Source organism: Mytilus edulis, chromosome 14 (genome assembly GCF_963676685.1).
Source record: "Mytilus edulis chromosome 14, xbMytEdul2.2, whole genome shotgun sequence".
NCBI classification, from domain to species: Eukaryota; Metazoa; Mollusca; class Bivalvia; order Mytilida; family Mytilidae; genus Mytilus; species Mytilus edulis.
The window spans coordinates 52,723,075-52,746,897 of NC_092357.1; the positions used below are offsets into that span (position 1 = coordinate 52,723,075).

Sequence of the window (23,823 nt, forward strand, 5' to 3'; positions counted from 1 at the left end):
CTTGACAACGCCTATTGTTGTATGACGTCAGAGAGTGAAATAACCACGTTTATTTCACATGTGAAATTATCGGTTTTTATTTGACTGGGAAATCAATGTAATTCATTGCAACCAATGTAATAAATACATATATCTTAAATATTGCTTCTGCACTTAAATGCACAGTAAAGGCTTGCTGTTAAGAAGCAATTTGTCAGTATGAGCATGTTAAATCTAAGATTTCATGAAGTCAAAATGTATGTTGAGAAGCAAACATTTTGAAAAAACTTATCAAAAAGTATATTCAAAATACCGAGCTCCAAGGTAAGTCCAAAAAGCTGTCAATATCAAACTTTATACCTTATCAAGTGTTATTTTCGTTTTAATTACACCTTATTTAAGAATCCTGGGTTTTGATTGGTTGATAGCCAGTGTATTTTTCACCAATTTACTGTTATCAAATGAATATCGTTCATTTTTTAACGCCGCCAGGGTATTTGCAAAAAGGATTTGCCTTGTTTACCCTCTCTGCCGTGGTATTGCCAAAAAATACTCTACCCGACTGGACGCTTGTAATGTCACGATCATCGATGCGGTTTTTTAACATTTTAAACATTCGGTGTAATTAAACAGATGTATAGCATGTTCTTGAGGGGTATTTGCGAAAAATACCTGTCTTGAGAATGAATTTCCCTCGCCTTACGGCTTGCGAAATTTACTGGTATTTTTCGCAAATACCCCTCCTTAACATGATATGTCTGTTTAAAAACATAAGTTAACGTCGTTTAATCCCTTCCATATTTTCTAAATTAATGTTTGTTCACAGGCATCAGCCTGTTTGAATACGTTCAAACATAGAGCAAAGGTGTATTTCTTTGTGATTTGAAACAGAAACAAGCTCCCAAATGTAGTGATAAAGTCTACGGGATCTTGTAAATCGTTGTTCTCAAACAAAGTTCCTGTTTGATTTCTATTCGATAAAATAATGTGTTTCTTCGTACAAATTTCTTTGCTAGGTATAGACACAGACGGCATTGTTTTATTTGTTAAAAATATAATCAAGTGTATATTTTTGTAGTGCTTTTGTTGCCTATTTAGGAAGTTCACATCAATATGGATTCAATGAGGTCGAATTATTCACTTGCAAATGAATAAATCATCATCGATGTTTCTCTACTTATTTTGACAAATTGAACCATACTGGCTGTTAAAAGCGAATTATTATTTCGCTTTTATTAATAATTGAACGAAAACAAACCAAAATATCTTATTAGTTTTATTTCTCGTAGCTAGTGCCCCTTTTAAAACTTACAATATGAAATATAAGACTATATAAGAAAAATCTAATTGCACGAGGTCACTATCTGACTATATTTATTTTTTTAGCATATATCGACGTATATGACCGTCGGCAGTCTTCGGCTGTTCTTTCGATGTTTGATAAGAAGGCGTCTAGACAAAATTACCCACGAAATATTGATACATATTATCGAGTCCATGCATTGATTATTGTTCATTTAAGACTTTTTGGAATTTGTGTAAAGAATGTTATTATTCAAATTTGAGAGTTTCAGTCGATGAACATCAATTTGACAGCTAATACCTCTTTAATAAGATCGTAAACTTTCACAAACGTATTTTAAACGATTTTTAATTTACCAGTGTGTTCATGTAATGTGACATCATTCTACATTTCGAGGTAAGTTCTTTGTTCATCTTAAAACTCTCAGATCCAAATATTGTAAGACATGTATAATAAGTTTAGATTATGAATAAAAACATCCATTTTCTTCGTCATATGATCATTTTATACAATCTGTATGATGTTTATATAACAAACATTAAAGTCAAAGTATGTCATTTCTATCAGATTTAAATATAAAAAAGGGTATTGTTGTCTTGTAAAGAACTTATTACATCTTCATACGTAAAACATAAATACTTTAGTATTACTTTTAAAAATTGAAAGAAAACGATAGAAGTCTGTTCATAAATGTTTGCTATGGAACAACAGTTTTCAATGATTTTAAATTATAATCATCGAAATATATTATATCGATGAATTGCTTCATATTTTATTATCAAATATGTATTATAGTGAATATAGTTGGACAGATTTTATTTGATATAGACTGTGTAAGAAGGGGAAAAACTAGTGTATAAATTCATAGTGATGTCAGAGACAGAGTAAATAAAACAAAATTAATAGAAGGGACATATATAAAGTTAAATATGATTATTTTCCTGTTAGTCTTTCTATTGTGTTTTTGTTCAGGAATTAAAACAATAAACGGTAAGTTTAAAGCATATAAATATAATGATATCCGTATCAACAGCAAGAAGGACACATTTTCATTTCACAGTGACAAATTTGAACATTGAATCTAAAACAGTTACAAGACATTTCACAATGTTGTACTTATCTGATTTTGTTCTGATATTCAAATAAAGATAAAGGACAGAACAATTGAATATACTTAAATTTTTGGAAACTTTAAATTATCAAAATTGTGTTGATTAATAAGATAGGTGGAATGCCTTTTAACCTTTACTGTTATTTTTTGTAAGATCATTTTGGAACGTTCGGTATTTATACATTCCGCCATTGTGTTTTTGTGCTATGGTTACTTTTTGTATTATTTATCCTTCTTTTTAAGGTCTTTCCTTTTTCTTTAAGGAAAGACCTTACTGTATTTCTTCTGATAATTATTATTATTCTTTCCGCCAAACTTTAACGACTTTTCCCCAAAGTACGCGACATGTTAAAATGATATTAGGTATCTAGTATCGGTTGACCAAAAGCTATCTTGTGGTGAGGGCTTGACCCCGTAACATTTCCTTTATAGCGGTTATCTCCCCTAACACCGAAAACCTTGTTATCATTTTAACTTACTCCATAACCATAATAGGTAGGGAAAAAAACGAATGGTGGAATTTGTTCAGGAGCAGACCCTGGCTCTTCGTTACATTGGTAGGATTATGCCACTTTGAAATATAACAAATGTCGTTTGGCCACTAAAACTCAGAAACCGTAAGTTGTAGCCACCTAGGATCTTCACCAATGATCATCAATTAACGTGACCATGAAACTTGACCTAAGATCAAAGGTCAAGTTCATGACCTAGATTTTAATCTAAGCTTGTTAGCAAATTTACTCAATAACCGAAAAAGATGGCTGATAAAATGTAACGGAAAAAATGTGTGTCTTGTCGAGATAAACATTTGATATGTGGGTCTAAAATTATTGGACCAACTATCATGGACCTAGGGTACCAAAACTGTTTTTCGGTCCGAAATGATGATTTTTTGCTTATAACTCAAAAGAGGTTAGAGATAGAAAGAAACTTTGAATTGCAAAAAATGTTCAGCATAATAAGATCTATAAATTTAGGTCAAGGTCAAGTTCAAGGTCCCTAGCAACGACATAAAACAGCTTAGCAACCTTATATTTTTGAACTTAGAAGGCTATGAATAATATAAATATGCAATTTTTAATACTGGAAATGACATTTTTGTCCCTAGCAACGACATATAAGTCCTTATCAATCACTTATTTGTTTAACTTTAAAGACTATGAATAGTGCATATCACATTCATAATACTTGAAGTAATATTTTTATCCTTAGGAATGATTTTTGTCTTTAACAACCACTTGTTATGAACATAAAAGTCCTTAGCAACAATATTTTTTTTTAACCAAGAAGACTATCAATAAAAGGAAAAAGGAAAGACCTTTCAATTGTTCATGAACAATTGACTTTTAATTGTACATGTGTTTTGTCTATAGAGTGTCTACATACAATTTTATTTTTCTTTGTTCACAATGTAGGTTGTCCTATAGTGATTAAGATAATAACACAATGTCGACTGCTGTTCCCCTATTTTTGACTCTTTTACCTGTGATGACTGTTGTGCTCACACATGGTTGTCGATATAATAAAATTTCATGCGACTTTAATACAAGTGGGAGGATTAGCTAGTTATAAAACCAGGTTTAATTCATTATTTTCTACATTATAAAATGCCTGTACCAAGCCAGGAATATGACATTTGTCCTCAGATTCTATTCGTTTGAGGTGTTTGAACTTTTGATTTTGCTATTTGTTAAGAGACTTTCCTGTATGAATTATCCTTTGAGTTCGATATTTTTGTTATTTTACTTCATACGGCATGGATTGTTTTTACACGAAATGAAAACAGACGAAAAGAACAGAAACACTAAAGTGCATCAAAAAATCAAACGACGATGTTACACACACAGAAACAAACTATAACATAACACAGGTACAGGACATTTTAAGAAAAAAATGGTGGTTGGAACCTGGTTTTGTGGCTAGCCAAACCTCGCGCTTTTATGGCAATGTTAGATGTAACACTAAAAATGACATTAGGCTTGTAACATATAGGCTTGTAATTGAATAATTCAATCTAATTCAATCTAACTCGACTCCGTATGCCTGCGACCTATTTTGACTCTTAATTAAGATTCGTTGCGTTATGTTAAGTGTGTTATTTTAAATAAGAAAATATGTCAACATTTAAAAGTGATACAATGTACCGGTGATTGCTGTGGCCCATAAAGACACCCTTTTATATGATATATCTATAATACTAAAATGACGAGGTCCAAATTGTCAGCCGTCATCACGTAAAAACTACAAATCAAAGAATTCAACTTTATATATAACTAATATAGTACAAAGGTGTAGATTAAAAACTACACCACTCCAGGCTCTTTTGTTTTCCACGTAATTAATATTGCCAATAATTAAGAAGTTCCGGGTCGAGTCCGATACCGATACCAATAGTATATTCACCTGTTATCTATTACATTATCTGTACGTTCTGCATCTGACAGGCGCCCCACCAAACGGTGTATTCAGGATTTATATGCTATATACACGGGTCATAATCACAGGGTTGACACTACTAAATTGTCAAATTGTTACCTATTGTAGTATTTTAATCAGTAAGACTTTCTAAGATAACAATACGAATACTAAAAATCTGGACTAAAAATAAGGAGTATAGGTACAATTTTCAATTTGTTAGCGGGCATGACGTAAAACAGCGAATCAAAGAATTCAACTTTATTTATAACTAATATAGGAATAGGACAATGCTGTTCATTAAAAAATACTCCATTCCAGGACCTTTTGTTTTCTAAATAATTAATATTACCAATAATTGATAAGTTCCAGTTCGACGGGTTCAAACAAAGATTTGAAAGCAGTGTATCTAAGGCAGGCCTTTATCAGATCACAATACTAATACCAATCCTTGCTAATACTAAAATAAGGCTTGCGCATAGTTATATACTTTTATTCAGTCACGGACCCGCGATATCACGGGTGTGTTCTAGTGACATGAAAACTTGCTGACCTGAACTAATCATCATCATGCGATCACGCTTACTTGTCTGTCTACTTATATACATATTTTTGATGATGAGGCCATAACACCATATGCAGTCTTCGGGGTCATCTCTATGGTTTATTGGATGGTGTATAGATGGAAATACACACAAAATGCTTATGCATTTAAACGAGCTCATTCACCGTTAATAGTTCCATTGAAATGTAGCTTTATACTCGTATGCGGTAAAGCTTAGCGAAAGGTATTGCGACGTAATCAGTCAAACAAACTTTATTAGATTAACTCGTTAAGGAACGATCGTTTTCATTGGTCAATTCAAACCTTCGACCTCACACCTGCGAAAATAGAACACACGTACTATAACGTTGAATGGACTGATCAATATTCACGTAGCTGGTCAAGGTCGTTTAAAGCTTCCATCGTCGTATTTGCGGACATGATTGTGTTCTTGATTAAGCAATCACAATTCTAGCTTTTATAAATGTGCATGTGAAATTCATTGGTTTTATAATTTTCTGCAATTGATAGTAAAATTTTAAACTTTAAAATCTTAACAGTTTTCTCATCGAAATATTTAATTCAAATTTGTCCTCTGGATCAAGGGACGATATCAAAAGTTCAATGAAAAACTAAAAAAAAACTCAATCCACATATTGTTTTTTTCATTGACTCCCCCTTACAAGTTGCTCCTCCTGCCTTTTCTTTCACTCAATGGACTCGATGAATTAGCGTTGTACTTGAAAAATGAAACCGTACTTTTCTACAAACACTTTTCATATTCTTTGACAAGTTTTAGGTATTCGACACAGGAAAGTGATTTTTTTTCTGATTCCGTTTACTTGAGAAAAAAAATTCCGAAATTATAAGTAAATTCCGATGATAATATGTAACCAACCATGCTTTGTTAAAAAAAAACGCAGATGGCAAACCATGGCATAGGGGAATTAAATGTAGTTTATAAACTCCAACGATATAGTTCATGAGGTTTTGCTATTCTCGGTTGAAAAACGAACGTAAATTGTATATAATAATTGTAAATATGTACATGTAAATAGAAACAATCAGTTTTAAAAAAAAAGTGTTTATTCATAAAATGTTTTGATAAAAAGGTGAGTTTCTTCTTGTACATGCATTTAGTCATCCTTAATTTCTTGATATTTTGTTTATCAGTTTATCATACATATTTCGTTTTGTATTTCATTTTAAATACGAATACATACTACATGTACTTTAGCGAATAGTTCAACAATGTTATGCAGCTCTATTCTTACAGTATAAAATTAAAAATAAATGTTCATCCATTTATAATCGAAAACAGTACATTTATATTTAAAAAAGAAGATGTGGTTTGATTGCCCTTCTGACCCCTTCTGTCCGGTGGGCATCCGTTTTTTACAGATGTATTCTTAAAAAGTGGACACATCTTAACTGCGGGATAATACCTTGTATACTATAAATACATATATAAAAGAAGATGTGGTATGATTGCCAATGAGACAACTCTCCACAAAAGAACAAAATAACACAGAAATTAACAACTATAATAGATCACCGTACGGCTTTCAATAATGAGCAAAGCCCATACCGCAAAGTCAGCCATAAAAGGCCCGAAATGACAATGTAAAAGAATTCAAACGAGAATTGTTCTTTGTAAACTACGACATTTCTCACAAGTATTAATTTATTATTTTGTTCAACACATGCAAAAGAACTGAATAATCTTCGCCGATGTAACTTTTCAATTTATTACAACAACATGCCTTCACTGAATTCATTCAGGTGCACAAATGATACGATTAAAGTTATTTTGTTTCCATTTTGGGGGATAATTTCCTCCGTTTATGGTACGCTTAGCTACTGTGTGTACGTTTTATAGCATGAAAATAATAAAATAGGAATGTCAGTGCAACCCATCATTAATTATTGTAATGGATCAGTATTATGAGATACTTATTATAAGTGACTACGACATTGTTAGGATTATAACCTATCGTCAGTATGGAAGAAATTAAAAGTGGTTCATATATTCATTTGTATAAAAGCGGCACATGCATTTTATTTTATCCTTATATTTCTCATTATGCGGTACACGATAATTGAGTTGCTGCATGCATAAAAAACTTAGAATATTTACTGAATACAAAATATCAGTATAATATTTCGACCCCACTATTTGAAGTTAACAAAAGATTTATTTAATTCTTTTGACCAAAGGTTTGTAAATTAAACAAATCCTCGTTTTTACGTTCGTAGTAACATAGTACATTCCATTGTCGGTCACCTGTGTCAATTCACGTGCACACTGACTACATTGTTTTTGTATTTGAATCTTTCGGCCAGTGAATTGAGACGTTACAAGTTGTTTGTTTGTGATACGCCAGAATGTTATCAATGAACTATCATATGCTAAACTTCACTGCATTTCACTGTAATTAACGATAAAATACTCGATTAAATCTCAAATGGTCATCATGGCATGTCTTTCACATCCAAGTAAGGGATAGTAAGTTTGCCATGGCGTTGTCAGTTTATTTTTGACTTACAAGTTTAAATATCTCTTGGTATCTTCCGAAATGATATGTTAACTTACAAGTCAAAAGCATTAAAAAGATACCTTCCGCCTCTCTTCGATATTTTGATATTTTTGACTTTATCTTAACATAAGATATAATATCAAGTTAGAAGCATGTTGTTTTTTCCTCCTTTCTTTCTTTACTTTACCTTCCGACCTTTTAAATTCTTGATAAATATATACATGTATCATGCTATTGATTGACATAACAATATTCGCCTATTTCGCTGTCTACATTTTATTGATTTGATTTTTTTATGACAAAATACATTTCGCCTTTGAAAGTTTGTTTATATTTATATTTATTACTTGGAATGATTTTGTTTAAATTCTCTCGTTTTTTGAAGAAGTAAAATTTCTAATGTTTGCATTACATAATCTACATCACAAGGCATTTGAGTTCACTTTGTATACCAATTTCTCGTTATTATATACTAGTACAATTGTTTAATTCGGTTTGTATTGAATAGATCATTGAATGGACATTGTTCTTTTCATACAAGAAACTTAAACATCCTTCATAAAAGAATACCTGATCATTTAAGAACAAACTTAATACACTGTATTGAAATAAACTTCAGAAGTCAATTCATGAATTTATTTGTAGTTTTCAGTGGTTTTGATAATACATATTATTAGTGAATTCGCATATCAGTGAATTGTATTATATTTAGATTGCTTAACCATTATTATGACTTTGCATAACAAAAGGAGAATCTGTCATTAATGCTTTTACACCCAAATAAACTTACAAAAAGAAGCATTCATTTCTTAAATATCTTTTGTGTTACATTACAACGATAAGAATTAATAACGATGAGTTCAAGATAAGAGAGAAAAATAAACAAACGTGACAGAAACCAAAATGGTACAGCTATTCATGATAATGGCCTTTATTGTAATTCTATAAGAAAATTACTAGCAGAAATCCTTTAAATATATTTTACTAGAAGAAATCAAAATGCTTAAGTGGAGTTTAAATCATATTAATAAGTTTTTGCGTCATTCAGATCTTTTTATGATTAAGCGTATCCGTTTTATTTCATTTGCAAACATTTTTTAAAAATAAAACAAAGTAAACGATATATAAAGGCAACATTAGTATACTGCTGTTCAAAATTTATCAATCGATTGAGAAATCGATATAATTGTCTTGTAGACTTTCTTTCCGAATCATCAAAAAATGATTTAAAAGCTCTCTTAAAGAACCGATAAGACTGTCTACATCGTTCAGTTTCTGTATCGAGCGGCATATACTAATATCACATATGCAGGGTTTCCCCTGGGTCAATTATTTTTTTCGCCACCTCTTTCGCCAAAACAATATATTTTTCGCCACTTTATTATTTTTTTCGCCAAGTAACATAAATACATTTTTCGTTTAAAATTTACCTTTTTTTCTACCCTCCCCCTTTTCCTCCTTCCCTTAAATAAGATGATTTCGCCCTTTTGTACTAAGAAGTGGTTTTTACAACAAAACAAAAGCTTTTATCACATGAAATGAATCCCTTATTTCATGTGAAGTCATTACGTTGAAGGATTACTCTCATTCGAGGGTTTGTTCCCAACCTTTTGGATGTACTTCTTCATAACGACAGTTTTCTTTTCTTGACCATCATAAATGAAAAAGTTGATACGAAAAACTATGCTTGAAACCGTGACGTCTGTCACTCAAACGACGTTAAAGTAGTCTCTCTAATAAATTACTTATATTAAGTAAATGATAATTAAAGTTTTAAATCGGAGATTTTTCTAGGTTTTGAACAATTTTCGTCACAACAACAGCTTTCTTTTCTAAACTATCTTTAAAAGGAGAGAAGACGTCAAACGTTTGCTTCAAACACCTGCGTCACAAAGTTGTAAATAAATTCTGTATGTGACATTTAGTGGAAGCCATTTAACCTTACATCCCAGCTCCTTTGTTCTAACAGGGGTGATCTGAGCCGGATCACCCCAACCAGATCACCACAGTTTGAGTTTCTTTGATATGCATGCTTTCCTTTGTTCTGTAACATTTTGGCGGGAATGTCAAATCCACTATAAAACTTATAATTTAATATACAATTATACGGAAAAGACTATCTATCAAAATTCACATAGAAAAAATCCAGTGTATATGCTGGGATTCGAACTCAAGACCTTCAGCATATCAAGCCACGACACAACCACTACACCAGGATGACTGGATATGTACAATTAGAAATTTAACCTACTTAAAGGAAGCAAGATATTTTTATAAGGGGGGCGAGTTGGCAGACCTTTATTCAATGGGGTTTAAACCCTTTTCGTTAATAAGTGAGTTGTCAGTGATTGTTCAGTTTGATATTACACTTTTTCAAAAGTGGGGCGAGTCGGTAAACAAGAGTGGGGCGATTTTTTTCATAAAGTGGCGATATAGGTTGGGGCGATTGGCCAGTGGGGCGAGTTTACATTGTTTGATATCTACTCATCGTGTTCGGGGGTCAAAAAGGGTATAAATCATATAGTTATATATAAAGTATATTATAATGGTTGTGTGTCGTTCTAAACTAGATTTTATGAATTGTAAATGATTTTTCGTCTAATCTAAAACAGCTGGGATGTAAAATAGTTATCCCACTCGGACTTGGTGTGTCAGTGTAAGATCACCCTCTGGCCTCCGGCCATCGGGATGATCTTACACTGACACACCGCGTCATCGTGGGATAACTATTAAATATCATTTTGTCAAACAATTCAATCAACACCTTTATTAATTAGTCCTTTGTTGTCGATAGCTATAAAATGCAATCAGCTGATTATTGATTTTCTGTCCAAATCTTAATGAGGTCAAGGTAAATTCCGAGTATTGTCAGATCAGGTAAAGTCCGAGAAACTCGAAAAAAAGTAAATAAACAAGATGGAGGAAAATAAATCGTTATATATATTTCTTTCGCCAAATTCTTTCGCAAATGATGAATTTTTATCGCCACAATTATTATTTTTTCGCAAATTCGACCGCCAGCGGAAACCCTGCATATGTTCGTTCGCTCGTTTGCTCCTTAGTCTGTTAGTCCTCCTGTCCAAGTTAAAGTCTTTTGTATCGGCTGCTACTCCTGAAATGAGACCAACTTTTGTGAATCTTTCATAGAATTCTACTCTGATGTTGTTCTTTTAACCCTCCTATTTCATTTCTTTATCAAACATATTTTTGGCATTAACTTTTCCATCTGGACACTCCAGTTTACGTTTACATAATGTTATGAAATTCCCAGAATGTTCAACGTTTAATACCATTGTGTATCTCTTATGCAAATCATTATACCTTTTTTATTATTATTATTAATCATATGTACGGCAGAATATGAATTTGACTTTGCATGTAAAAAGGTAATAATAATCCTATAGGTTGAAGCGCAAATCGAGGTGAGATAAGTCAAACAGGGCCATAAAAGAGGGGCGAAAGATACCAGAGGGACAGTCAAACTCGTAAACCGAAAATAAACTGACAACGCCATGGCTAAGAAATAACAATTGTCATAATTATCATCCGACTTTTTACAGAAGATATCGCCTTTAAATATATTTTTTACACCTTATTTCATTTTGGACAAGAACACAAGAATAGACCCACCAATATAAAATTAAGGAGATATGGAATTATAGACAGTTAGACAACTATCAAGTTAAGTTCAAATGCCCACAATACAGTAAATTAGGTCACAATTCGGCCCTCAACAATTAAGAAAACTCACAATCTTCATTTATTCGTATTTTGAATCAAAAGGTTTGTCTAATTGCAAATAAATCATTTATTTTAAGCAAATTATTTCTTCCATAGGACAACCATGTACGGGAATGGATACTGTTGGTAGACAGAATACACAGGACAGATCAAATAATGATTATAACAATAAAGGAGGTAAACAATTGACATGGCATGTGTGTTATAGAGCTAATTTTGATATAAAATATAAGGTGATGTGGTATTATTGAAAATAAGACAACTAGATTTCGAATGAAGTGGATATAAGCAATTATTTGCAACTGCAGCGCCATTAACAACGTAGTTGGTTATAAGTTATAGTCGCCATCACGTAAAATTGGCACAATGTTTTTGGTTGAAAATTTTTAAACTAACAACCGCATTCATTCAAGATGACATTTTTAAATTAGCAGAATCAAATCCGATAATTTAAATACGTCATCTTGAATGAATGCGGTTGTTTAACAATTTTCAACAAAAAACATTGTGCCAATTTTACGTGACGGCGAGTATAGTTTAAATTAAACATCCAGCACAGAAATTATGCTAATATTTATTTGCAATTGGGTGGATGCTTTAAGGTCGTCGTCATTATACATCACCTACTCGGCATGATGTCTCTATTAATGACTTGTTGCCATTTATAAAAAAAAACAAAAAAAAACCGTTAGGTATTCATCACATTCTCACGAAACTTCATTCTCTGTTCAATTTATGTTTGGAAACCACTGTTACAAGCCCTCATTCACACCAATACAAACTTACAGCTATAATTTTGGATATTGCAAGTCACAGACTTATCAAACCAGTCCGCATTGGAAAAGACGAACAAGAGAAAAGATCTTTTCTTAATCTTTACTTTGCCAACAAAAGTCTCGATGGCGTCAACTTAGGCAATATCTTCATCATAAATTAGTTTAGTCGAAAATACCTCCTTATTTCAAAGACCAGTCTATACCAATCATTTCTTATACCTATACCAAACCTATTACATTGTACAACTAAAATTTTCAATTACAAACACGTTTTGCAGGATCTCAATATTGACGACTTCAAGTCTAAACCTCCTGATTGCACTTGTGCTGGTTCCCAATTCACATATAATCCGGCTGGCCACGTTATTACCGGTGACCTCAACATTGTCAATATCACTTCCCTGCGAAATGTGTTATCGAAAGGTCCGAAATATCGTGAGCCTAAAAGTTTTGATGGATTCAGTCGAGGATTATGCCAGGCAATGGGCTAAGAGCGAAAAGGAAGACTGAGACACTCTATACGAATAGATTAAGGCAATGAGGTCGTTGATACTAATAAGAAGTTAAAAACACTCAATGGGTCTATCAATGCCCATGCTGCGTCAATCTTTAAAGACCCAAATGTTGCAAAAAACTTATCCTACCTCCATGAAAAATATGTTGTTGTCCCCGCAGATAAAGCCCCAACAACATCGTTTTTGTGTGTAAAACTCATTACAATAACTGCTTGATAAACGAATTAGTTATTGACAATTCACTTGGAAACTCAACATATACCCTCACGATAATTCCAAAGAGGAAATCCTGGTTAATCATAGGTTTGTTCTATGTTCCTTTGGAATTTCAACCAAAAGAACTGGATCTTCCATCACTGTATTGGATACTTAAACTACACAAGTGTCCTTGCCGACAACGGGTGCCACATGAGGAGCAGGATCGGCTTACCCTGCCTGAGCACCTGATATCACCCCTAGTTTTTGGTGGGGTTCGTGTTGTTTATTCTTTAGTTTTTTTATGTTGTGTTATGTTTACTATTGTTTGTCTGTTTGTCTTTTTCATTTTTAGCCATGGCATTGTCAGTTTAGTTTCGATTTATGAGTTTGACTGCATTTTTTTATAACTTTTTCAAAGTATAATAGAATCAATGACAATAAATATTTAACTAAATTAATAAATAATCTTGTAAATATCATTGATAGTTAGTAAGATATTCGAGTTCTATTCAATGATATGTATTCCATAATCCTTATGATTTGACAACAGTGATCTTCAATTATCCAATTCCTTCACCGTGAAAAAAAATCCTTTTTCCAAGTTTCAAGTGCATTTTTATACGACATTCATGATTGCAGAACTGCTTAGAGAGTATTATGGACATATAGTACAGAATTAAGAGAGTACGACATGGTATTGTATAGTAAGAAAGTTGTAACTTGTTAATTGTTATTCAATCAAGTAAGGTTAGAAATGCAGAAAAACCAAAGACACACAGATTATTCAATTTTTTACAGTTACAAATAGGGAATAACTTTAATCTTGTTTTAAGTGAATGCTGTTCTGCTGAATAACAACAGATACCAGTTTGATTGCTGTGGCTTTATTTCAACATGGGAAATATTTGCCAGAAATGGGGCAGCTGTTTCAATTGACGTAAAAGTACAGGTTTGGGAAGATACAGGAGGAAATTTGTGGAATCTTCGAGGAGAAAACACAATCACTGCAACCAGTAAGACCAGTCATTTAACAGTTTTGAACTTAATCAGATTTCTTTCAATTTGAGATTAAGTGTAGTTTGTTTTTAAGTCTTTCTGCAATAACGATCTGATCTATCTATGGGAAGTTTATTCTTAGTCTTATATCTTGTCGATTTAGTGATTTTCAAAAGTATTAAATTTCATAGGAATAAAAGTTAAACATACCAAGTTAAGAACAAAGTTAAAGACAATCCTCAAATTTTCTTGTCACCTTGCATCTTTTCATTGAGTCAAGGTTCATACAGCAGTATCCCAGGAAGAAGGAAAATGTCTAGTTTTATCCTTTTATTTCGCGTTTAGCTACTATTATGTAGATGATGATAAACATTGCTTAGTCTTCCGGACCCTGATGCTCAGCCTTTAATTTTCAATGTAATTTTGTTGACTCATGTAATTCTTTTCGTTTTATATCCAGCTCACTAATGCAGTGTGGGATAATTTTGATTCACCTAGTCAGGAAGAATTTCTGATTTCATATTTTTTTTCCCTCTACAATATAACGAGTTTAAATAAATATCTATTTATGTTTGTAAATATTTTCATTAATCTATTTATTTTCAGCTGCTGATGCTGAAAATGTAGTAATAATAACAGCCCCTAATAGGATTCGTGCAAGAAAAGACGATTTCATAGGCTTGTATGTTTCCCAATTATATAAAATATTAAACAAATATCAAATCAAAAGTTTACAGGGACATTAGCTACAACGAATAAGAAAAAAACAATCAAAAAGATGATTTATTTGATAAAAAAGTATATTATACAGGCGGAATATAGAAATGATACTTCGCTTTTAAAAGTCAGTTTGGTACAATTTCTTCAAACTAATCTAAAACACATCGCTTGACTTGATTTGGTCCTTTGAATTCAATTTTTAACAATTTTTCATAAATTTTTGTAATCTTTTATATATAAAATTTAGTCCTGGAATCTATGATGAGTTTATTTACAACCACTGGGTCGATGCCACTGATGGTGGAGATTTATTTCCCCGAGGGTATCACAAGCCCAGTAGTCAGCACTTTTTGTGATGACATGAATTCTCATTGATATTGTTATATTTATAAATTAACTGTTTACAAAATATTGAATTTTTAGAAATACTAAGGCTTTTCTACCTCAGGCATAGATTACCTTAGCTGTATTTGGCAACACTTTAGGAATTTTGGATCTCAATGCTCTTCAACTTCGCACTTTATTTGGCTTTTTTCAATTTTTTTGGATTCGAGCGTCACTGATGAGTCTTTTGTAGACGAAACGCGCGTCTGGCGTATATATAAAATTTAGTCCTGGAATCTGATGAGAGAAAGGCCACAATCATCATTAAGGTGTCGAGATTAAAAAAATGTGTCCGATGACCCCGCCTGCTAATCAACATGGCCGACATAGCTAAAAATAGAACATAAGGGTAAAATGCAGATTTTGGCTTATATCTCTGAAACTAATGCAAAAGTATAATGGCTGCATTATTTTATGCATCAATTGTAAACAAAAAGATCAGGTGAGCGACTCAGGCTCCTTTGGCATATTTGTTTGTTTTTATAGTAAAAATGATTATAACACAATGTTGACTGCTGTATCCTATTTTCGACATTTGTTCCTAGTATATATATGAATGTTTGTTTTGTTCACACATCTTTGTCAGTATGGTAGAACGTTATGCGACTGTCATAAAATTGAGAGGTTTAGCTAGCTATAAAACCATGTTTAATCCACCGTTTTCTACAAAAGAAAATGCCTGTACCAAGTCAAGAATATGACAGTTATTAGTCATTTGTTCGAATTTTCCTCGTTCTGTATTTGTTTAAAAACATCACCAAACATTATAACTCATACGCCATTCGGAATCGCTTTTTCGTTATTAAAGCATTTGAAAATAAACCATTGATTTCATACGTATCATAATTATACTGAAGACTACTTCCTTATAAAATATGGAGACGTCATATGATCGCCGATGAAACAACCATCAAACAGAGTCATTATGAGTTGCATTTTAACAGCAATTTTAAAGGTCACAATATGATCTTCAACAATGATTATCTCTAAAAGGCCGTGACATGATTAAATGTGCAACGATTCAAACAAAAGAGGTCAACGGCTTCATTCAAGTTAAAACAATAAAATAAAGACAGGCTGCTGATTTTTTATTTTCTTCCTGTTTATTTTTTGCGTTTTCTTTTTCATCCTGTAAAGAATGTGTACTAAAACTAAGGTCTCGACCATTTTTCCTCCAAAATTATACATAAAATTGACATTTCTCTATTATCGCTTGTTAAATCGTTACATAGATCAATTGTGTTGAATGGAAACATGATATAAGGTTCCCTTCAACAGACGGCGAACCAATGAATATACATAAGTTTTTTTTTATAGAGCAAAATGCTTTAAGCGTGTAGGTAAAGGTAATAGCTTAGTTTGCTTGTTAGCTGAACCGTACATGAACATCAGATAGTTCTTTTTCTTTAAAAATTCGTGAACATATTTAATTGAGTATCTGTATTTAAGATTTCTTTGAAAGTAATTAGTGATTTCATTCATTGATTTAATAACATTAGCAGTACCAATTTTCCTGCACCTGATGCGCATTTCGACAATACATGTCTCTTCAGTGATGATCGTGGCCAAAATATTTGAAATCCAAAGCTTATATAAAAAATGAAGAGCTGTAATCCAAAAGGTACAAATCGGATATTTCAAAATTTTTAAAATTAGTTTCTACTTGCCCGCTGGAAAGGCTGTACCTAGTTTCCAGTTCTATATAACGTAGAATGTAATCATCTGTTTTGAACATGTTATCGTATTGTGCATGATGAACATGTTATCGTAGTGTGCATGATGAACCTGTTATCGTATTGTGCATGATGAACATGTTATCGTATTGTGCATGATGAGCATTTGCCGTTGTCACCAATCAATAGAAAAACAGATTACAAATGTACATCCACATCCAATAGCAATTACTGTTTCAAATGTTATGAATATTTTTGTAACCCAAAACACAACTTTCAGATTTGACTATATTTATTTCCATTGTAGTTATGAACCTTTTGGGTCTGTGGTCACATATGGAGGTGGAGGCAACTACAAGACAACAAACTTTGTCACAGATCAAACATCGTATGATTGGGATTCAGAAGATCAAGGAAACAACAGGGATCATGCGATTCATGCCATTATAGTTCCAAGTATGTTACATGTATGTTACGTGATGTTTCATGTTTAATTTAGTAGCACGGTGCGCATCGGATTATCATAAGAGCAACATTTCGTGAGTTTTACATTTTTATGTATCTTGTACAATTTAAAAAAAAAATATTATGTAATGTTTCATATTTTATAAGATTTTACTCAATTACTCTGATAAGATAGTTTTTTTCCCCGAAAATTGATTTCAAATAAACTCTTTGAGTTTTGTCTATAATCAATTGGAAAAAATATTATATAATGAGGCGAACAAATTTCACTATGGTTGTAGTAGTAAAATTCAATGAGATATTTTAAGACTTTAATTTATACAGAAACCGATGATAATGCTACGGCAAAATGTATACTTTTCTACAATGTATTCTATATTGTAACGTTCTTTTTAGGTCAGATTCCAGTGTTCACGAACTTAGACGATACTGTAGCAGTGAGTAACAGTGAAGTAGCAGGAACTGTATTGTTTACCCTTACCATTAGTGATGGAGATGCTGAGGATGATTCTACACAATTAACTTTAGCAAACACAGTCAACACGGGATCTGCTTCAACTTTGTTTGAATATGATTCTCTTACATGTACGAGCATTATGTATAAGGTTTGAATTAGGTGTAGAAATGTGATCATCTAGACGTTTCTAGTCCAGCAGAAAATAAAATAGAGAATGTGAAACGGGAATGTGTCGAAGCGACAACAACCCGACCAAAAAAGCAAACAAAAACATCATAAGGCCACAACTGAGTCTTCTAACCTGTTTAAGTTCGCACTCACCTCATGTTTAAATGTAGGCCGCAAAAATTACACGCTTTCTGCATGTTAAAAGAACTCTTGCATCAATTTTTAGATAGTCTGCTAAAATGTAAAATTACTGCCCCTATTCAACCTCAAGCCGACTTGGATTTTATAGCTCACCTTTGTAAAAAAAAATGTTATCGTCTTATATGATTTAGTTTCTTAAAGTTACATTACCCGTATCTGATCTTTTTTTAACAGTAGAAATCAAAGTGAGGGCTGGTGTTTCTCTGACTCCTGGAGATCACTCAATGACATTCAGAATTACAGATCCATGTGGACAGTTTTCAACAGGAACACTGACTTTACGAGTAGAAAATGATGTAAGTATAATATATGTTTAGATCAAAATACATGGACGCAATCATTTTTTTCTTTCTACTTTTTTTCTTGAAATTCAAAGGTCGTTCTGACGTAATGGATAGGAAACTATATATATTATATGCAAAAGTTTCACCAGCAATCGTAACTCTTATATTGATAATATTTGCCAGTAATTCAAATGCAATTTTAATCATTGATATAGAATAAAAGTTTTGACATGCAATCAGTTGTCAAATCACCATTTTTGATACAGTGCTGGAATCTGTATACCCGTGAAATTTCTACTAAGAAAATAGAATCTTATCTTAAGGCATCAATTATCATGTTTTATCTATTAAGTGTAGATTACATACAGAAGCAATAAATAGTTTTTGACTTGTAATGTTTGTCACAGTCATAGTAAACCTTGCTACTGCATAAGTAATCTGACAAAATCAACTGCATTTTACGTCAAAATGAAATGTTGACTAGTGAAGAAATGAAACAAATAAAGTTCATTATAAACAAATATCTTTAAGGATGTACTAAGGTGAGGTTTTGGAATTTGTGTTATTTGTTCGGACTCCTTGGTGTTTTTTCATACAATGCAATGTAAAATATTTTGCCCCATAACACCCATTTATTTTTTCATATAAGACTTTTAAAATAGCTCATGAAAGGTCATTTACCAAAATTTTAGAAGATTCTTAATTTTCTTTCTTTTGTTTTGAGACCTTATAATACCAATGCAAATATAAGGTAAAAGTCTGAGTCAGCCTTTTCCCGCAATATTTTAAATCTCAAATATCTCGAAAAGGAGGTCCATGACCTATCATAATTTTTAGCTTATGTTTATCCTTAATTGATGCTCTACCAGCTTAGAGTATCAATTTTAACTTCTTAATTTATTAATTTTCACCTAACCTCACCTAAGTACATCCTTAAAATAAGAAGTATACATTTGTTAGTTACATCTGAAAACGTTTTGACAGTCAACTTATGTTGATAAGTGGAAAGTTATTACAATACGCAATGATAAAGGAATGTGTTAATAATTATTAAGATTGTTGTCAATATAATGGAATTTTATGCGACTGTCATACAAGACGAAGTGAGAGATTTGGCTAGCTATAAAACCAGATTTAATCCACCGTTTTCTACATAAGAAAATACCTGTACCAAGTCAGGAATATGACAGTTCTTATCCTTTCGTTTGATGTGTTTGAGCTTTTGATTTTGCCATTTGATTAAGAACTTTTCGTTTTGATTTTTCCGCGGTGTTTAGATTTTACTTTTAAATACATATATCTAATACTGCAGCCACCAGTGATAACGAGTCTAGCTACAAGTAATAATAAAACTATATCCGAGGATCTGACAACAGAGACTTTACTACATACTCTCGAAGTCACTGAGGCGGATCCCTTCACATGTCAGATAGATTCTACCGGAGTTCCATTTGTCATCAAAACTATATCTGGATCTTCCAGTAAGTTACAAATTATAATTATAGGATATTATTTAGATAGTACTTTCAGATCGGCTAGAATTGCCATACGTTCACTTCATTGGGACTCTGTTTCTAAATAGCCCTAAGCCCTCTGAAAACTGACTCTTTTACTCAATTCTTTGGTTTATCACGCCACTATTAGCCAATGGTGCTTATGAAACATGTTAGAACCAATCAGGGATATTAGCTGTCAAATTATCCGGTTCGAATTAAATTCTCATATTTGATTTATAAAATATTAAAACATATATCTAAATTATAAAAAATCTAAATTAACAACGTTAGATGTATTTACTCGATAATATATATCAGCAGTACGTGTGTATTTTATTTTAAACGTCACCAATGTGGCATCCGAAGACAGCCGACGGTCATAAAATCCGATACATACATGAATATAGATATAAAAAAAAATAGATAAGAGACACGTGGATTTTTTTTATATCTCGTACTTAATACTACTTAAAATATATATGTTTATTATTTTGCAATGTTTAAGTTCTATTTAGGACAAAACGATAGACGGTAGAATTAGAAATACTCGTTAGTGTTAATTTTTAAGAAACAAATTAAAATTACCGATATGAAATTGATAATTAATGTATGTAACCGTTCATTTTGTTTGTTACCCTGTAAAAGTAAATATTTATGTCAGCTGCATTCAAAGGTTACATACGAATATAAGTAAATGTTTAACAGTTATCAATCATAGGTTTGATTGCCTTCATGAATTATTAATTGTTTATCTCATTGTTCAATTTTGTTTTGAAACACATGTACAGCTTTTTGGGTCATCACTGCGTAATTTGTGCTGTTGTACTTTCTGTACATTTAATCCACCCAGATATCATTTACGTATTCAAGGGTTTATTTTCATTTCGTATTTACTGGTTATTCATGCTATACTTTTTTTTAATTTGAAATACTTGATATTAATGGCTGAAACATTAACATTTTTAGAATATGGAATTTTCCTATCAGCTGGTGCATCCATGGATTACGACACACAAAATGCCTACGTTTTAGATTTATCGTGTACTGATACTTATGATGTCACAACAGGAATATATACAGTCTATCTTAAAAGGAACAATGTAAGAAAATCAGTATTACTATATTATTAGGCAGGTATTACCTGTGTGGTGAAGTCCGTAAAACTATAAACTCTCGCCATTTTTCATTTTGCTAATCAAGATACTATTTTTAGGGAAACTGCACCTTTCTTATGCTGAGATTTTATGTTTTAGAAAAAAGTCCCCAAAAAAAATTTCATCAAGGATTGCTGCCTAAAAAAAACTTATTTAATAGAAAGTAAACGATAATTTATTCATAAGAATATATTAATAGTCTTCTATTATACTGTTTTGAAAACTTCACTACATATGACGTTCTATAAATCCGGTAAAAGGTTGAATATATACTACAGTCAATTAAACCATATTGTAACTTGGGTGGAGAGTTGTTGAATTGTCACATATACCACACCTTCCTATTTATATAGACGGTCTGACACTTCTTAATACACAGTATTAGACGGGATGTCCCATTCCAACTGGACGCGACTGAGTTTTCTATACATCCTGCACAGATAAGAGGACACCTCTTAGCATGGGTCACACTATAGTACAGGAGAAGTCATAAACCATACTATTTTACTCCAATAATCCTTTGAGTGTCATCGGGAGAATCAAATTGCAGTCAATTTTAAATAGAATTGTTTTTAACTTGCATCTCTTGTTAATAAAACATAAACTCAAAGATGAACGTATGGGCGGAGATAAATTACTTAGCCTAGATACGGGGTACTTTTTTTTAATTTGCAGGCATGTCGACCGTGATTTTTGGAAGTTGAAAATTCAAGATAGCAGATTTAATGAAAACATAGCCCAAGCAATTTTTTTAATCTGTTGTGTACGGATTTTCATTCTCCATGTTATGCCTTGAGTTTTTAGCATGACTTTAATCAAATTTAATACTTAATTAACACCTATTTGGTTTGATAGATTTTAAATATTTGTGCGATAATCAGTATAGTTAATCATTTTTATTTAGCCACCTATTATTAATGGACTACCTTTAGCAATAGATGTACAAGAGGACAGTGTTGTAGAAACCACTCTTTACACCATGTCTGTTACAGACCCAGAAAACACTGCTGTAACATGTTCTATTCCTACAATTACACCACCAACAACTATACTATTCCATAAGCCATCTTCAAACTTTAACGGTTAGTACTCCAGAAATAGAAGATGACAAAGCTTCTTAAGTGTATGACAAGTAGAACAAAATATGAATATCATTAATATATGCATAAATCGGCTGCTTTTCAAGATAAATATTTCCCTAGATGTTCCTCTCTAGAATACTTGGTTGATAAATTTTGACTTTCTACAGGCAAAGTCAAATGAAAGCGTTGGTTTTGAACTACGTACTATTGCGTATCATTTATCCGTTATCACTCTTGCATTCTCTTTAATTTACTTAATTTGTTCTATTGAACAATCATGGATAAACTTTATTTTAGAAATATTATAATCAACAAAACAACTGTTACATGTAGCAATTTAAACAATATAAATGTCATTAAAATGCGCCACACTAGATGCTACACACTGAACGTATTTCTTGACTTAATTATTAATTTTAACATTACAATTTGTTTTCTGGTTATCCATCAATTTGAATATTACAATCTTTTTTCTTGTTAAAAAGCCGAATAATTTAAGAACGATTCAGTTAAATACAACAGTTCATTGCAAATATATAGCTAAGATTCAATTTAGTCTGAATGTGATTTGCTTAACCTCTAGTGTCAAATATTTCACGAATGATCGCAACGAGAACAAATAAATAATCCATATAATACGTCGTCGAGCATGCTGCAGCAAGGAAAATTAAGAATATCATTAAAAATGAGGATATATTGGGTAGGTAAAGAATTAAGTCTTACAATAGGCCACACTTAAATCCTTTAAAGAGTTGCTTGATTTCCATTGTATTAAAATTTAAATGTAGTAATAAGTACATTTCAAAACCTTCAATAAATGATTGTTTTCTTCCAGAATTTGACATAGTTTTGCAGTCGAATCCCAATCTTCAGTACGATTTAGTAAGAACTTTCCGACTTGATATATCATGCACAGACGGAAGACGAAGCGACACTGGTGTCTTCTTTGTGAATGTTCTTCGAAACAAACCCACTGTATTTTTAAATCTGCAGAGTAAGTTTGTTAACTGTGTGGACCCTTTGTTTTAAATATGATTTCAAACATTTAATTTTCTTATGCCGTGGTGCCAGGCCTGCCTAATGATGGTTAACAACAGTTCCTTGGTACAAGGCTTGCCTGAAGAGAGTTACTACTCGTACCTTTGGTCCATGGGTTGCCGGAAGAGATTTACAACTTTTTCAGAAATATATGCTATGCTCACGGAAAACATACAAAACATGTCTCTTTTACAAACGTATTTATTTAGAAATTTTAATTTGAATTTAAACTGAATAAATGAGAAGTAACAAAACATTGTAATCTTTATTTGATCTGCAAAGATCATATAACCGTTACCATGAAAATATTTCATGTTTGCTCTTGTTCGTAAAGTTAATCTGTAAACTACAATAACATCTACAAAACTGACCATTTTCTCAATTAGTTATTACTTTACAAATTGAAGATAGTATATACTACATTTGATGCGAAGTATTAGTTTGAGGTTATTTCTATTAAAGATATTTTGAGGTTATTTCTATTTAAGATATTTCAGAAATTAAACACTAACTCACATGTGTAAAACCAACTTTCTACAAGTGTTATTCTAGATAACACGTTAGTGTTCTATATAGTTCTCAATAC

The 23,823-nt window shown here is 32.0% G+C and overlaps 1 protein-coding gene across 1 annotated transcript in view; it reads left to right on the forward strand.

The window, feature by feature from the left end:
• The first annotated feature begins 1,925 nt into the window (after nt 1-1,925).
• The window catches only part of LOC139503687 (cadherin EGF LAG seven-pass G-type receptor 2-like), a 33,490-nt gene continuing 11,592 nt past the window's right edge, over nt 1,926-23,823 (forward strand). The window contains exons 1-11 of the mRNA XM_071293514.1: nt 1,926-2,272; nt 11,727-11,807; nt 13,953-14,132; nt 14,722-14,797; nt 17,200-17,348; nt 17,754-17,942; nt 18,358-18,479; nt 19,780-19,948; nt 20,930-21,063; nt 22,022-22,199; nt 23,035-23,193. Coding sequence (XP_071149615.1) covers nt 2,212-2,272; nt 11,727-11,807; nt 13,953-14,132; nt 14,722-14,797; nt 17,200-17,348; nt 17,754-17,942; nt 18,358-18,479; nt 19,780-19,948; nt 20,930-21,063; nt 22,022-22,199; nt 23,035-23,193 — 1,498 coding nt within the window. The 5' untranslated portion in view covers nt 1,926-2,211. The remainder of the gene's footprint in view (nt 2,273-11,726; nt 11,808-13,952; nt 14,133-14,721; nt 14,798-17,199; nt 17,349-17,753; nt 17,943-18,357; nt 18,480-19,779; nt 19,949-20,929; nt 21,064-22,021; nt 22,200-23,034; nt 23,194-23,823) is intronic.